We start from the raw sequence: 14,673 nt of genomic DNA on the forward strand, positions 1-14,673 counted from the left end.
TTTCCAGGGTGCTTAGGAACGTGGAGTGAGAGTCTTGGGACATGGTTGGGGACCTATAGCAGGCTATCCAGCAGTTCTTTGAATTTCAGCCATATACTATATTATAGAGGTAATTCTAGATGCTCTTGTCTGATCGTGATAAGCTCAAGATGACAAACTTCAGTTGCTAAGTCTACAAATTCCTTCATTGTAGGAGTTGTCTGATTCATCCATTTCTTGGTGATGACTTTTCTTGCTAATGATAAAATACTCCATAAAAGTGGGTATTTTATTTTCATGACACAAGTTGGAATAGATGTATTTATTAAGCTCCATTGTAGCAGTTTTTAGGTTGAATATAAATGTGCCAGTGTAATCATCCTCCCTTGCCAGTAGCCCTTACTACTACAAATCTACCATTATTCTTTTTTGTTCTCTCTTCTATCACTGTTGGGAACTCCCCTAGCAATTAATGTAATTACTCCCCATCTCCTTTGTCTCAGATATTCCACTGAATAACCATCCTAAAAACATTTCTTTATCAAATTCACATGCTCTATTCTTTCTAAATGTGTTCCCTGTAACATAGCTATTTGCATTCTGCATTTCTTAATATAATTCACCACTCTTTCTTTTTTGTATAAACCTGCGCAACAATTCATGTTCAAAGATAATATGGGAAGTGCTACCATTATGATAAGAAGTTATTATTCTCACCTGGATTGTAGTTTTAGGTAGCTATAGATAGATATAGGTACTTATAGCTTATAGTTCTCTCTCTCTCATTAGGGTGTTCATTAGTTTTTGGCAGGCTTTCAGACCAGTTCTCATTCTGTCATGTCTGACAAACCCTCCAAGGGGTTCAAATATTGCACTTCTTGTGGGCATAATAGCCACAATCAAGATGCCCAAAAGGAGTGCTTGTATCGTTTAGATGTGGATCACTTGAAAGCTGATTGTGAAGTGTGTGCCTCATTCAATCCCAGAGTCCTCACAGATAGATGTAATAAATTAATCTTAAGGGGTCTTCTTCCATCTTCAGCCGCTGAGACTCAGACTCCCTATTTGGCTTCAGCTGCTTCTTATTCTTCATCTGAAGAAGCAAAAAAAGAGGGATGTCCCTGCCTCTTCAAGAGGCCATCTGGAACCTGAGGCCAAAACTGAGAAAAGTTCGGATCCGACCCCCTCTGATCGAAAGAAAATGCCTACCCCGTCAGATCTGCAAGCATCCTCAGATCCAGGGGAAGTAATAATATTGTCACCTCCTTCTTTGTTGGCTTTGGTGCCGGATTCCATAGCTCTGAGCAAGTCTCCTAGCCATTCTGTAAAGTCCAAAAACTCCCAACCCCCTCATCGGCTTCTTCCAGTTCCTCTAGAAGCTCATTCTAGGCAGACATGAACAGGATGAGGAGGAGATTGCTCAAGGCCCAGATTCAGATGGGGGTAGTGCCGGCTCCATCCCCTATCGAATCCATGAACTACCAGGGCCATAGCATCAGGACTCCTCCGATCTGACCCTCTGCTTTTGAGTTGCAGGTTTTGGGACTCCCGAGTAAGTCTGATTCGGTGCCGGGGAAGCCTTCTTCCTCGACACCGATGGTACCCCTGGTCAGTCCTGTTCCTATCCTCTCGGCGCAAAGCAGAAATTTGAGCCAAGATGTCAGTGCCGGGTCTGGGAGAGTGGGATTGGCTGTGTCCTTGTCGGAGCCATCTCTTTCTTTAGGTTCCTTGGCCCTAAACAGTTCGGGTCTGATTCCCTCTTGAGGTCATGGATGTGGTGCGAGTCCTAGCCACCTGCCATTCGTGGCTTCGGCTTCTGTGGAGACGGGGCCTCTCAAGTAGTGGAGATGCTTTTCTCCAGAGGCAGAGAACCATCACCTCATGTCATGCAACCCACTCCTGTACCCCCCCCCTTCAGGTTGCGGCCTTGAACCCATTCATTCTGTCCTGAGTCAACCCATCCTGAGCAGTCTCCAGGATCTCCTGCCCAGGAGGGAATCCCCTTCTTCCGATAGGTCCCCAGAGTACCCCTTTGAGGAAGTCCCCCAGAAGAAGACAGTAAAAAGGAGGCACATTGACTCCCTGACATAGTCATTAATCAAAGACACACTGACTTTGAGGAAGAAGGATCATCCTGATCCCCACCTGAAATCCTGAAGCAGAAAGATGGGTGGTCTGCTCCACCTCCTCCTTCCGAGGGATCAGTGTTCTTGGAGCCATTCGGGGCAGGCCCATCTGTGTCCTGGGTGACTACCACCCCCCCCCCGGTGGACGACCTCGTTGATTTGGTTTCCCACCAGGCATGGAAGAAACCAGATAGCATCGAGCCCATTCCCAAGCACCCTGATAGGTTTCTAGATCCACCAGCTGACAGAAAACTTTGGAGTAAGAGTCCCATAAATTGATGCCATCGTGGTGATGGTGGCTACTAAAAAAGAACTAGCAGAGGAGACTGCCAGTGTCTATCCACCTAAGGCGTCTAGAGTGTTGGACAGGATTGGAAAGTGCATTTACACCTCAGCCAGTTTTGTGCTGCAGTCGTTAAATTACCTGGTTTACTTTACCCGGCTGCAGAGAGATCTGATCAAGGACTTTTCAGCTTCTCTCTGTCTTGAGTCCATCCCTGAGGAGGAGCTCAAGAAACTTTCTCCCAAGCTGGCAATTCTGTCATCTATTGCCAGTTCCTTGATTAAGATAATCTCCCATACAGTGGAAGATACTCAGGAGCTGCAGGTTCAGGACTATCCCTAAGGAGATAAGGAGACATGCCTGGATGAGGCTATGTGATTTCGCAGAGCCCTTTAAGGTGCCCTTTGTTAATGTCCTCTTTGATGGCTGTTCACTGTTTGGGCCATCTGACATCATCTCACCTGCAACGAAAAGGACAGGAAGATCTTTTCTGCTATAGAATCACATTTTCTACAACTTAGAGGTCTTATTCCAGGAACCACTGTGGATAGCCTTTCCAAAATCCCCCACAGGGAACCCTCCTCTAGAGGCAGAGGAGGAGGGTTTAATGGTAGGTGCCACCCTAGAGGCAGAGGGGGTCTGCAAAACCAGGACTTCAGAGACACTTTATCCAACAAGTCCTATCAGTGCTCCCGAAGTACTGCCCAACTTTCCATCTCTGGAGGCAGTTATGGAACAGAACACGGTATATGAACCCTAGCCCCTTGTTAAATGTTACTTGTTTATTTGTAATCTATAAATTACCATACAGGACAGTGACATTTTAATATTTTTTTATATATTTTTTAATATATCTATCAATATATATTATGTATTTTTTTATAGTACCAACATTTATATATTTTTTTTTAAATTTTGGAAGACAGTGAGTTTAGAGGTTTTTATATGTGCTATATTACTATAGTATATTGGGAAAGTTGAATGGGAATCATTCTTTTAGAGTTGGCTTTTAGTTTTGGTATTTTAAAAGGGAATAGTTTCTTTAATTCTTTAATTGTTTAGAAGATGTCAATTGGACTTCCTTTATGCAATTTCTATAAAAGGGAGTGAGTTATGTGATGGGGTTAGGATCTGAGGAAGTTCCAGTTGGGGGTGAAAAACTCAGTGAAAACATTAAAGCGTTTTATTTTATCTGTTTTTCTTTGCTTTACATTAAACTTGAGTTTTATACAGTTCACTGAATTGCCAGTTTTTATACCTTCCTAGTGCTGTTTTACATTATTTATTTTGTTGGCTGTTTTTCGGCTCTTCAGCACTGTTCCTGCTGTTTTGTTCATCTCTGGAGGCAGTCAGGGATCAACTTGCTTTGCACTCATAAACCTGGACAAACTTGACTCAAAATCCCTGCGTGCTAAGCTTAATATCCAGAGGTTACTACATTCCATTTTTCCTCCTCCCTTCAAACACCAACAAGAAACTTCCTGATGTGCCACCCATTCAGAGGGAGCAGGCAACACAGAAAATTCAAAAGCTGCTGCAAAAAAGTGTTATCCAAGAGGTCCTGACTGAATGAAGAGGATTAAGAACCTACTCCCGCTTTTTGGTGCTAAAAAGACAGGGGACCTAAGACCCATACTTGGTCTAAGCAAGTTGAACAGTTATTTAAAGAAGCTGTGGTTTGGAATGGTTATGGTCCAGTCCATTCTGCTACTATTGGATGTGCTGAATAGATCTCAAGAGTGCATACTATCACCTCAAAATAGACAGGCGCTCCAGGAGATACCTGCATTTTCAGCTGGGAGCCAATCACTTTCAGTTCAGGGCACTGCCCTTTGGACTCACCACAGCCTTCCAGGTGTTCACTAGATGCGTGGCAGTCGTAGCAACTCACATGGGACTCAAAGGATTCTGGGTGTTTCCATACTTAGACGGTTGGACCTTACCACCCCCCACCCCCACAAGGCATCAACTTATCCAAGCCAGAAATTACTTAATCCAACTCTTACATTCCCTGGAGATCACAATAAGTCTTAACAAATCTGATCCGACTCCTTTGCAAAGCCTAGAATTCATAAGAACACAATTGAACATAAAGGGTCAAATAGCTTCTCTTCCCATACACCTCATAACAATGAGGAATCAAATCCAGGAATGGCTGTCCCACCACCCCCCCCCCCCCGCACAGCTAATCTTGCAAGTCCTAGGATTCATATCAGCAGCAATTTTGTTAGTTCGTCTGGCAAGATTTTTCATGCAAATTGTTCCGTGGACATTAGCAGTACAATGATCCGTTCTCTACCAATCACTATCCCTTCCCATCAACTTGTCACCAATCTGCAAACACATCTGCTGGTGGATTCAGTTGGACTATCTCCTTTTAGGCAGACCCTTCTTAACTCCCCCTCCAATAGCCACAGTGACCACAGGTGCTTCCCACTTTGGGGGGGGCATTACAAAGGGAAGATGGTCCAAGGCACGTGGTCCCCCCATGGAGACCAGGTCACATGTCACTCTCCTCGAGATGAGAGCAGTTTTGTAATGCTGCAAGCCTTTCAGGACGTTTTCCCTTTGGGGACTACCGACAGCATGTCTGTAATTTGGTATGTCAGCAAGCAAGGAGGAACCTGTTCTTACCCCTTGTGCAGGGAGGCTGTGAGGGTGTGTGAATGGGTGATATTTTTGGACCACCACCTGGTTGCAACACACATTCTAGGGAAAACCAATGAGCTGGCAGACAGACTCAGCAGATCTATCCTGATTCCACATGATTGGTCTTTTAATTAGTCAGTGGTGAACATGATCTTCAACCGCTGGGGTCAGCTTTGCTGCAGCCATTTTGCCTGTCCCCTCAACAACAAATACAGTTAGTTCTTTGCTCTAATTCCCCCCTCCGGGAGTGTCCACGAGGGACGCTTTGGTGCACGATTGGCCCCCAGGTCTCCTATATGCTTATCCCCCTTTTCCTATTATTCTGAAGTTTCTTCAGAAGGCAAGCGGGCTGAAGAGCTCAGTTATCCTCATTGCCCCCTTCTGGCCTCAACAGGTATTGATCCCCTTCCTCTGTTCTCATCTGAAATATCCCCTGTGGATACTGGAGCCAAGACAGGACCTCCTCTCACATGTCAAGAATGCAGCACCCAAATCTTCACACCCTAAGGTTAACTGCATGTTTTCTGCACTTCTAACCATAGTGATACAGTCCAGCCTTGCTTCCCTGGTCTGTAACATAATCCTAGCCTCACAAAAGGTTTCAACTAAGAAAGTTTACACCATTAAGTGGAAAAGGTTCGCTGTTTGGGCTACAAATAGTAATAGTTGTCCTTTCTCAGCACCAGTCTCCAGATATTTTGCTTTTTGTTAGTACCCTATTTAAGAAGGAGCTAGCTTCCTCTGCCATCAAGCTTCAATTTGCTGCAATTTCTAATTTTCATCCTGCTAGCCAATCTCGTTCCCTGCTCACCTTTAGGTTATGCAAATCCTTTATGAAAGGTATTTTCTTACTGAGACCTCCCATTGAGGACCCCTCCCCACTTTGGGACCTCACTGTCATGCTGCAGGGTTTGACTCAGAGACCCTTCGAGACAGAAACCAATTGTGACATGAAATTTTTGCCATGGCTGCCAAAAGGATTGTCTTCCATTACTTCAATGAGGAGAATTTCCAAACTACAGGTGTTATCTTCCAAACTTCCTTACATAGTCTTTCAGAAAAACAGGGTTTCTCTACATACCAGTCCCTCCTTTATGCCTACAGTAGCCACGGAAAACAATATCAGTCAGTCCATTCCCTAACCAGTGTTCTTTCCAAATTTTGCAAACAAAGACCAGTATATTCTGTATCTTCTCAGTGTTCATAGACAGCTACATTTCTTTCTGCACAGAACTAGGCAGTATAGGAATTCAGACCAACTGTTCGTTGCCTTCTCGGCTAGCAAACTAGGTTGAGTGGTTTCCAAGATCACTCTAGCAAAATGGGTCACTGGTTGTATCTCTCATTTATTCACAAAAGGTCCTAGAACTGCCTCTACCTCCTAGGGTGCATTCTACCCAGGCTATGTCTACTTCTTCAACCTTCTCATCTAGAACCTCCATTGACAATGTTGGCACAGTAGCTACATGGTCTAACAATCACACCTTTGTTGCACACTATAAGTTAAATATCTCAAGGAGCAGGGCTTCCTTTGGCTCGATGGTGCTCTGGTATATCCTTTCATGAGGGCAACCCTGGGGGCTCTGACACTATCTTAAGGAGGAATGAAGAGGACATCAGATTAGAAAGTTATGTCTTACCATAACTTGGCATCTGTGCTGTACATTATCATTCCTCCTTACTTTTCCACGCGGCCACCCCCCTTCCTCATTCTTCTAGAGGATTACGGAAGATGACGGGACACTTAGGTCGTATATCTGAGCCTCACCTGCCTTCCTTCTATCCTGTCCTGGTTATGGATGTATGGAATCAGCAAACTTGATTTGAGGTGCCTGGGTAGGTGTAGTGCATTATGGATAAGAGGGAGGAGCATGAGAGTCTGATCCAAGTCTGGAGAATGTGGCCTAGCTGGATCCAAAGATCGGATCCGAGACTCTGTTATGAGCCGGAATCAAGGTGGACAACACAGATGCCAAGTTATGGTAAGACAAATTTTCTATTATCCATGCTAAGATGTATGGTACAGCATGTGCTTCTACTTATGCTAAGTGCTGTCTTGTTTGTTTTATCTTTATTCCGCTGTCTCAGCTGTAGAAAACAACTTGAATGCTTTCAGAAAGCATGATCTCTTAGCCACTGAAAGAAAAAACAATTCTGTTTTTATCATCAACTTGTCTTCATAGAAACATGACAGCCAGATACAGTTTCCTTCAGCTCAAGCTTCTGATGTTGCACTGTGAGTGTTTGCTTGCTAAAGGAAAACTTTTAATTACATTCAGCATTCTTTTATTTACTTGCATCCACATAAAACTTGCTTGTTAAATCAACCCCTTAATAGTCATTCCCCATCACAAAAGTAAGAAAAAGCATATCAGTTTTACATGTATCATGATCTGTATACTTTAACAACCAGTCCCTCATCTCAGTAACCCAAGATAACCTAGTATCTTAACCTGTTTTTGTCCAGGCTTTCTTCTTGTTTTGTGTTGCAGAACCTACATTTCTTGAGACTAAACAAGAAGAAATAAGGGAAGGAGGGAAAAAAAAGGTGCACCTGTTTACTTTAATATCCTTATAATTCACAGAAATAAATAGAAATGCATTACTATGTAACATACACTGTCATGTTTTATAAAAAATGCTGTTAATAACAAAAATTGTTTTACTTTCCTTTCTCTTCCCTTCCCTTAATGTTCTCCCAAATAATAATGACATGAAGTAGGACATATGCTTTGGAGTCTCCTACAAGGTTAACAAAGCCAAAAAAGTTCAATATTTCCAGGTTTTCTTGTTCAGCCGTATTTCACAAGGGTGGCTGGTGCATCATCGTTCCACATTTATTCATTGATTTCCGAGTTTCTGGTTTTCTTCCTGTTGATTTCCATCTTCCAACTCCAGTTTTTGGTTCATTTCCAATATACTTTCAATTCTTTTAGTAAACTCTTGTGCTTTTCTCTGTATCTCAAGTGTTTTTCTTTGGAGTATTGGAGAAGGTTTCACTGACATAGTTTTTCTGAGCTTTGTTATCAGAAGGATAAGAAACACATCCCCTTCTGTTTAATGGGTCACATTTTATTGGACAAACTTTTGTATTTCCTCTTATATTATGCATCAAAAAATGACTTTGGCCCTCTAGGAAAAATATTGTGAAGATAACTGAATACATAGCTAGAATCTTACACCTGCTTGTCAACTGAAATGAATGTACTCCTCTTCTGCCTGATGGTGCAGTGAGTAATCATTTTCCACAAACACTCTACTGTCTCCAACTTTTAGTATTTTGTCCTACTACAGTTTTGTCAGAATAGACTCTTTCTGCTGGTAGGATTGCATCTTTACTATTAGAGGTTTTGGCTGCTTTCTCATGGCTGGCTTTGGAGCATACACACAATATGCCCTTTCAGTTAACAACTCCTGCTGTAGAATGCCAGTCCAGTTGCTTATTTGTGTTTTCATAAAATTAATACAGTCTGTGCCTTCCAATTTGTCTGGTACAGCAGAATATCTCAGGTTTTCCCTATGGACTCTGTCCTCTAATTCTACCATTTTTTTAACCTCTTTTTTTGAGCAGTCTTAAACTCAGCCAACCTTTTCTTCACTTCACCCTCTGATTTTTGCAGTTTTATCAGCTCATCTGAATATGTGATTAAAGCTGCTTCATTATTTCAACCTTTTATTTGAGTTGATATACTCCTTCAGTGCTTTGTTTTTCTTTACTTATTTTAAATTTGTTTCTATGAACACATTTGATTTTTTTTCTCTAAATTACTGGAAGTCATGTCTTGCACCAAAGCTGGAGCTTGAATTGTTTTTTGTACAGCTGCAGGATCCTTCCCAGTTAGTGTTTCTTCTAACCTTTTGTGGTTGATTTTCTTTCAGGTTCTCTAAATGTCTTCTTTGCTGGCATTCAGGCAGTGCACTTACTAGCAGTAACTGAAATTTACTCAAAAAAAAAATTGGTTTGCTTTTCTGAGTTTTTCATACTGGGAGGGCTGAAATTAAGATGTTAGTGTGCAGCCATCTTGGAAGTCAGAAAATATGTTGATGAGTCTACTGAGAAGGTATTCCACTTTTGGAAGGAGGAGACCCCATCCTAAAATTTGAGATCTGAGTGCTAAATTCTGGATATGGGGAGGAGCTAAATAAGTCAATGAAACACCAGTTCTTTGGGCAGGCTTGATGGTGTGGGAGGTCCAGGAGTGGAAATATTGTATAGAAATTCTGTTTTGTGTGTGTGTGTGTGTGTGTGTGTGTGTGTGTGTGTGTGTGTGTGTGTGTGTGTGTGTGTGTGTGTGTGTGTCTCGTTTGAGTCTCTTCATCTCAAGATTCACTGAAGATCAAGCCACTTTAGAAACTAATGTATATATTGAAATTTATAGTCTGCCTGATTGTACATTGCACAGTGCTTGTTCACTGGAATGTATATGCACAATTTGTTCTATGTAATTAGTCTGAACTGTTCTGTATTTTTTTTTTTTTTTTTTTTTTTTTTATGAAATGTTTTGTATTTCATCAGGACTGAGCCTGAAATTGGTCAGAATTGATCAGTGCATTACCCTGGAATACTAATATAAATATATATATATATATATATATATATATATATATATATATATATATATATATTTCATATTATATTGTTTGTTTTTTTGCATTGCGGTGGTGGTGCTGCGGTAGCGTTGTCGCCTCACAGTAAGATGTCCTGTTCGATTCTCAGCTAGAGCGTCTTCTGTGTGGAGACATGCGTGAATGGGCGTACCTTCGTTGAAGGTTGTGCGTCAGGGCTGGCAACTCGGCAAGTAAAAAAAAATCTACTGCCAATCATTAGCGGACAGGAGTTCCGCTGTGGCGACCCCTAACCGGGAAAAGCCGAAAGACACAACAACAACATTATATTGTTTGGTTTTGCTTTAATATTGCTTCGCCCCCCACCCCCACCCCCAACCCCAAACTATATATTCTAACTCCAGGGTCACACTACAGTGAGGAAGGGGACATATTCCATTTACTTGCCTTACAGTGCTCTGGAGACTGCCAATAATACTTGTCAGTCACATGAAGTGTCAGTCACATGAAGTGTCAGTCAGTTGGAAGTTAGGGCAAATGAAGTGTATATATATAAAATAGCAGATTGCAGACTTTGTTTTATACATTTGTGTTTATGAATCAGAGTAATTTGAGGAAAAAAATGGCACTTTCTTAATGCAGAGTTTGTTCAAATCTGTTAACACTGATGTATCTTTCATTTTTTTTGTGACCTGTAGGTACCAAATGATTGCTGATGGTGGTGTCTGGATAAATCAGAGCCAAGTAAATAACCCAGAGCAGGTCTTGGTAGTGGGACAACACATCCTCAGAAATGACCTGTCACTTCTCCGGATTGGGAAAAAGAATTTCTACATTGTAAAATGGCTTCACATATAAGCTTTTTTTTTTACATGTTTGGGCTTATCCAGTTGGGTTATGTGGTGCATAACACATCAATCAACTTCTGAGCAAAGAACATTCCAGGTTTGCAGAATCCATGTACAAAATAAAAGCAATAAATGTTTGTAGTTAAAGCAAGCTGTAGGAATCATTACAATTTGTTTCTTTGTTTTTGGGCAGTTTGGTATTTATTTTCATGTTCATGAAAGGCTGCTTTTATTCTGTTTGCTGAGCACTGTTGAAGGAAAAATATTGCCATCCACATTTGCAATTACACTGGAATGATTGAAAGCAAATTTCTGATCTAAGTTTCTTCTGGAAATGGAGAATTGCTAGAGTTACTAGTCAATATTTTTCATTGGCACATCTTCAGGATCTGGGAAAAATAACATAAATAAGCTGATACAATGAGGTGAAATTAAATTGGTAAAGTTAGGCATTTTCCATTGTGATACCAAAAGGCTGGGGCATAAATGAAGCCACCAAAAAAAGGCAGTGAATTGAAAATGGGCATTAACATCAGTACTCTTAAGTCAATGTATTACTGATTGTGCTGCTGTAAGAGTCACTGTGGTAAGGTCTAAATATAGAATTTATTTTGGTATTTCTGGAATAACTTTGCAGGAAAATATTTCATACAGCTTCGTCTTCCAAAAGACATAGTGGTTAGTGTTGCCTGTAAGTAATTTTAAATCTACTCCAACCAGTACTAGCATTGGTAATATCGGCATGTACTTCCCCTAGCCAAAGGCAGAATGAACCAAATAATTACTGGAAAGTAATGAAGGAAAATTAAAACTAACCAAGCTTTTGTCAGTCTGGAATGATTATCAGTCATAGAGTGTTAAAAAGTACATAGAAATGACAGGAAACAAAAACTGGAAACCAAGCACACAAGCTGGCTTAAGAAGCAGTGAACACTACTGCCATAGTGAATGGGGGGGGGGGGTGCAGGGGGGGAAGTGGGTTTACCCCACAAGAAATAATGTTTCTATGAAGGTGATATTATGTTATGCATTTTTGACAGGTCTGTTGTGTGATTAAATTGTATTTGATGCTGTTTTTGTGCTTTGATGTTATCACTTCAGTGTCCTAGATCCTTTTATTACAAATCACATCAAAAGGAAGAACCAGTTGCATTTTGTTTGCCCACCCACTCCTTTGTGACTCCAAGGACATAGCAGCTTAGATTAAAGAGTTGTAACCATGACTTGCATTCGTTTATACAAGATTTACGCTGTGAGGCAACTCAAATGGATAAAAGTATTGTACATGAAAAAAATGATCCTCTCAAAAACTGTACAAAACACCAAATGAGATATTGATAAGAAATACAGTAAACTCACAGACTACAAATGCAATTTTCAAATGCAATCCAGCAGACATTCACCTGCTACTAATTGCTTTACATGCCACTCAGCAGTCAAACATTACCACCTTTTGGTGTCATATAAATGTCACAGCTGTATGTCTTCTGCAGTGATTTGGGTAAGCATTTGCTAGCTGTACTTTCATTCCTTGTGAGTTGCTAACTTGTACTGAATTTGCTAAGAAAAAAAATTGTTAAGTGATTGTCACCACTGCCATTTTAAAGGGTATTTGCATGCATGGGTTACAATGGAGGACTGCTATCTCACCAGAAATAGGAGGTATAACCTCCTGTAAGTGTCTTACTAGATAGTTTTGTGAACGTGGATTCACACTGTGATAGAGCAGCAGTAACCAAACTTGTTGGTCATACAAAAACAACAATCCCGTGGAGCATAGGCAAAGTATCAGTGTCTTAGGTCATGTGCCTGATAGAGTATGCAGATACCAAAACTCAAAAAAGAGAGAGATACAAAGGTCCTTCAGCACAGGTGTAGTTTTCATTATGAATAGACCAGAAATAGCAGCCAACACGTTTTTTGTATGTTGTAAGAAAGGTCACACAACAATTGAGAATACCCAGTTAATATGATCAGGGGCTTGCCACAGCATTTCAAAATGTTTGAGCCCACTGGAGTACTTATTTTGTTCAAGATGTCTTAGTAAGGCAGATAAGACAGCATGCACTACAAAATGGCCTGCAGTAGCACAGGTGCGAGAGGCGTGGTATGCATTGTGTATGTATTATATTTTGTAAGTAAATGAAAGTTTAGATGTTTGCTTCTGTGTCTGTTTTAGGGAAAAAGCTAATGAGTAGACAAACCTCTTGTTAGCCTCTTCTTGTCTATTTGAGTATGATAGATATAGTTGTAAGTACTATAAAAACAAAAAAATAGCCAAGGCTAGAAGGTACAAAAAAGAATTTAATGTGACAGCTCTTTCTTGGGCACGCATACACCCACTTCTTCAGACTGTTCAACAAAACTAGTGCACCACATTTAAATAGCTAACAAAATAAGCACATGATGGTCAGATGTTTGAAAAGGTCCAATGGGACTTAGAAAACAATCAACCAACATATAATTAAAATACAGCTTATAAAATGTTTAAATACAGGTATAGTATAAAATCTGGAATTACCAAGAAACTGTATGTCCCTAAACTACGTTGGTTTATACAAAATACACATTCTAAAGGTAAAAATAACATTCTAAAGATAAAAATACTATCTCATCAGATTTCTTAGTTTTAAAATGCAAGCTATTGAGCATGTATCATTTAACCCTGGGTATTTGAAGGCATCTAGTCTGAGCTGCCAATATAATTCCTGCTGCTCTAACCATAAAGAAAATGGTCCTCCCCTAATATGAGAACAGATCTGGTCAATAATCCTGAAGGAGAATGAATGGCCAGGGTTATTAAGTATATGCTTAGCTAAGGCATTCTCAGCTTTCCTGATGTTCTTCGTGTTTCACTGTTGCAGTCATTACATTTGGGTAATCTGCTGGCAGGTTGCCCTCAGTCGGCCTGATTAACAAAGTCTTGGGTCCTGCATTGGTTGCTGTCCCTTCTTCCATGATGTCAGGTTGTCAGGGGTATAAAACATGCAGCCGACGCCATTTTAATCAGTCTTGCTTGCCGTGCGGTGCCCGAAGCAGTTCGCAAGTGCCGGTCGGCCAACTCCTGAAATTTTTGTTTTCGAGTTTCAGAACCGAAGTCTTCAACCTAAAGCTAAGTACCCCTTTGGGGAAACTTTTTCTTGCTCCTTACCGATGTCAGTAAAAGTTGATAATTGTATTACTTGTGGGAAGCAAATACCTCATAAGGATTTTCATTTGTACTGTATTCCTTGCCTAGGCACTGATCACAATGTGCCTTGCTGTTGGTTTTGTGCTAAATTTAACCAACGCACTATTAAGCGTCTGTATATTTTTGCATCTAAATATTTTGGCTCAAGATTTAACTATCCATAAATGTCGTCGGTTATCAATCAGACTACTGGAATTCACAAAAAACGCAAAGAAAAAGAGACAGACCGTCGAAGTCCAAAACTGACAAAGCTTTTCCTAAGCCAGTCACCGGTACTCATTGAGGCGCTTTTGCAGCCCCTGCTACATGCTACTTTTGATTCGCAGGCCTCTACCGAAACCCATTAGGAGTCTGGTATGCTGCGAGACACTTCAAGTATTGAACCCGCGATTGTCTCTCCCTTAGATGGGTCTGGAGCCGCTGAGCAGGCACCAGCTTCTGAGGTGTTTTCAGGCCTAAAGATTTGTATATTAAACCAACGCCATCCTCAAAAACAAGGCCAAAACCAACTTCTGTGTCTAAAAAACTGACGCATGGGCCATGTGCTCAGGCCCCTATGCCTAAAAAACAAATTATCAAAATGGCTGAGGATTTAATTACCTTGATCAGGGGTTCCCAACCCCCTCCTGCTAAGAGGCCTAGGCAAGGCACTGATTATGAATCTTCAGATCAAGTTTCCATTTCTTCTGATTCCTCTTCTGATCAGGAATTATCTATTCCCCCTTATGAGGACTCTGATGCAGAAGAATCCATCCCTTCTGCTTCTCCTCCTGAGGATTTTTCTTTTGGATAAACTTTGCTTACCTTAAGAGAACATTTTCATTGGGAGAGTCAGGATTTTTCAGAATCCAGAAAGAGGCTTGGGGATTTCCTCATTCTTCCTCAGCATAGGCCTTTGGCTATACCTCCTGTTCTAGACCTTGTTGATGATGTTTTCTCAAAATCCAACATGGCTCCTGATTCCCTGCCTCCGGCTCCTAGTAAGCCAGACAGATATTACAGGGTTCCTGACTCCCACAAATTTCTTTTTAA

General features: G+C 41.0%; 1 protein-coding gene across 1 annotated transcript in view; it reads left to right on the forward strand.

The window, feature by feature from the left end:
- YARS2 (tyrosyl-tRNA synthetase 2) overlaps positions 1–10,602 on the forward strand; it is a 202,102-nt gene extending 191,500 nt beyond the window's left edge. Inside the window, exon 5 of the mRNA XM_044088101.1 lies at positions 10,302–10,602. Coding sequence (XP_043944036.1) covers positions 10,302–10,461 — 160 coding nt within the window. The 3' untranslated portion in view covers positions 10,462–10,602. The remainder of the gene's footprint in view (positions 1–10,301) is intronic.
- The last annotated feature ends 4,071 nt before the right edge of the window (positions 10,603–14,673 follow it).

Source organism: Protopterus annectens, chromosome 11.part0 (genome assembly GCF_019279795.1).
Source record: "Protopterus annectens isolate FY-2018-M chromosome 11.part0, PAN1.0, whole genome shotgun sequence".
In the NCBI taxonomy this organism is placed as follows: Eukaryota; Metazoa; Chordata; order Ceratodontiformes; family Protopteridae; genus Protopterus; species Protopterus annectens.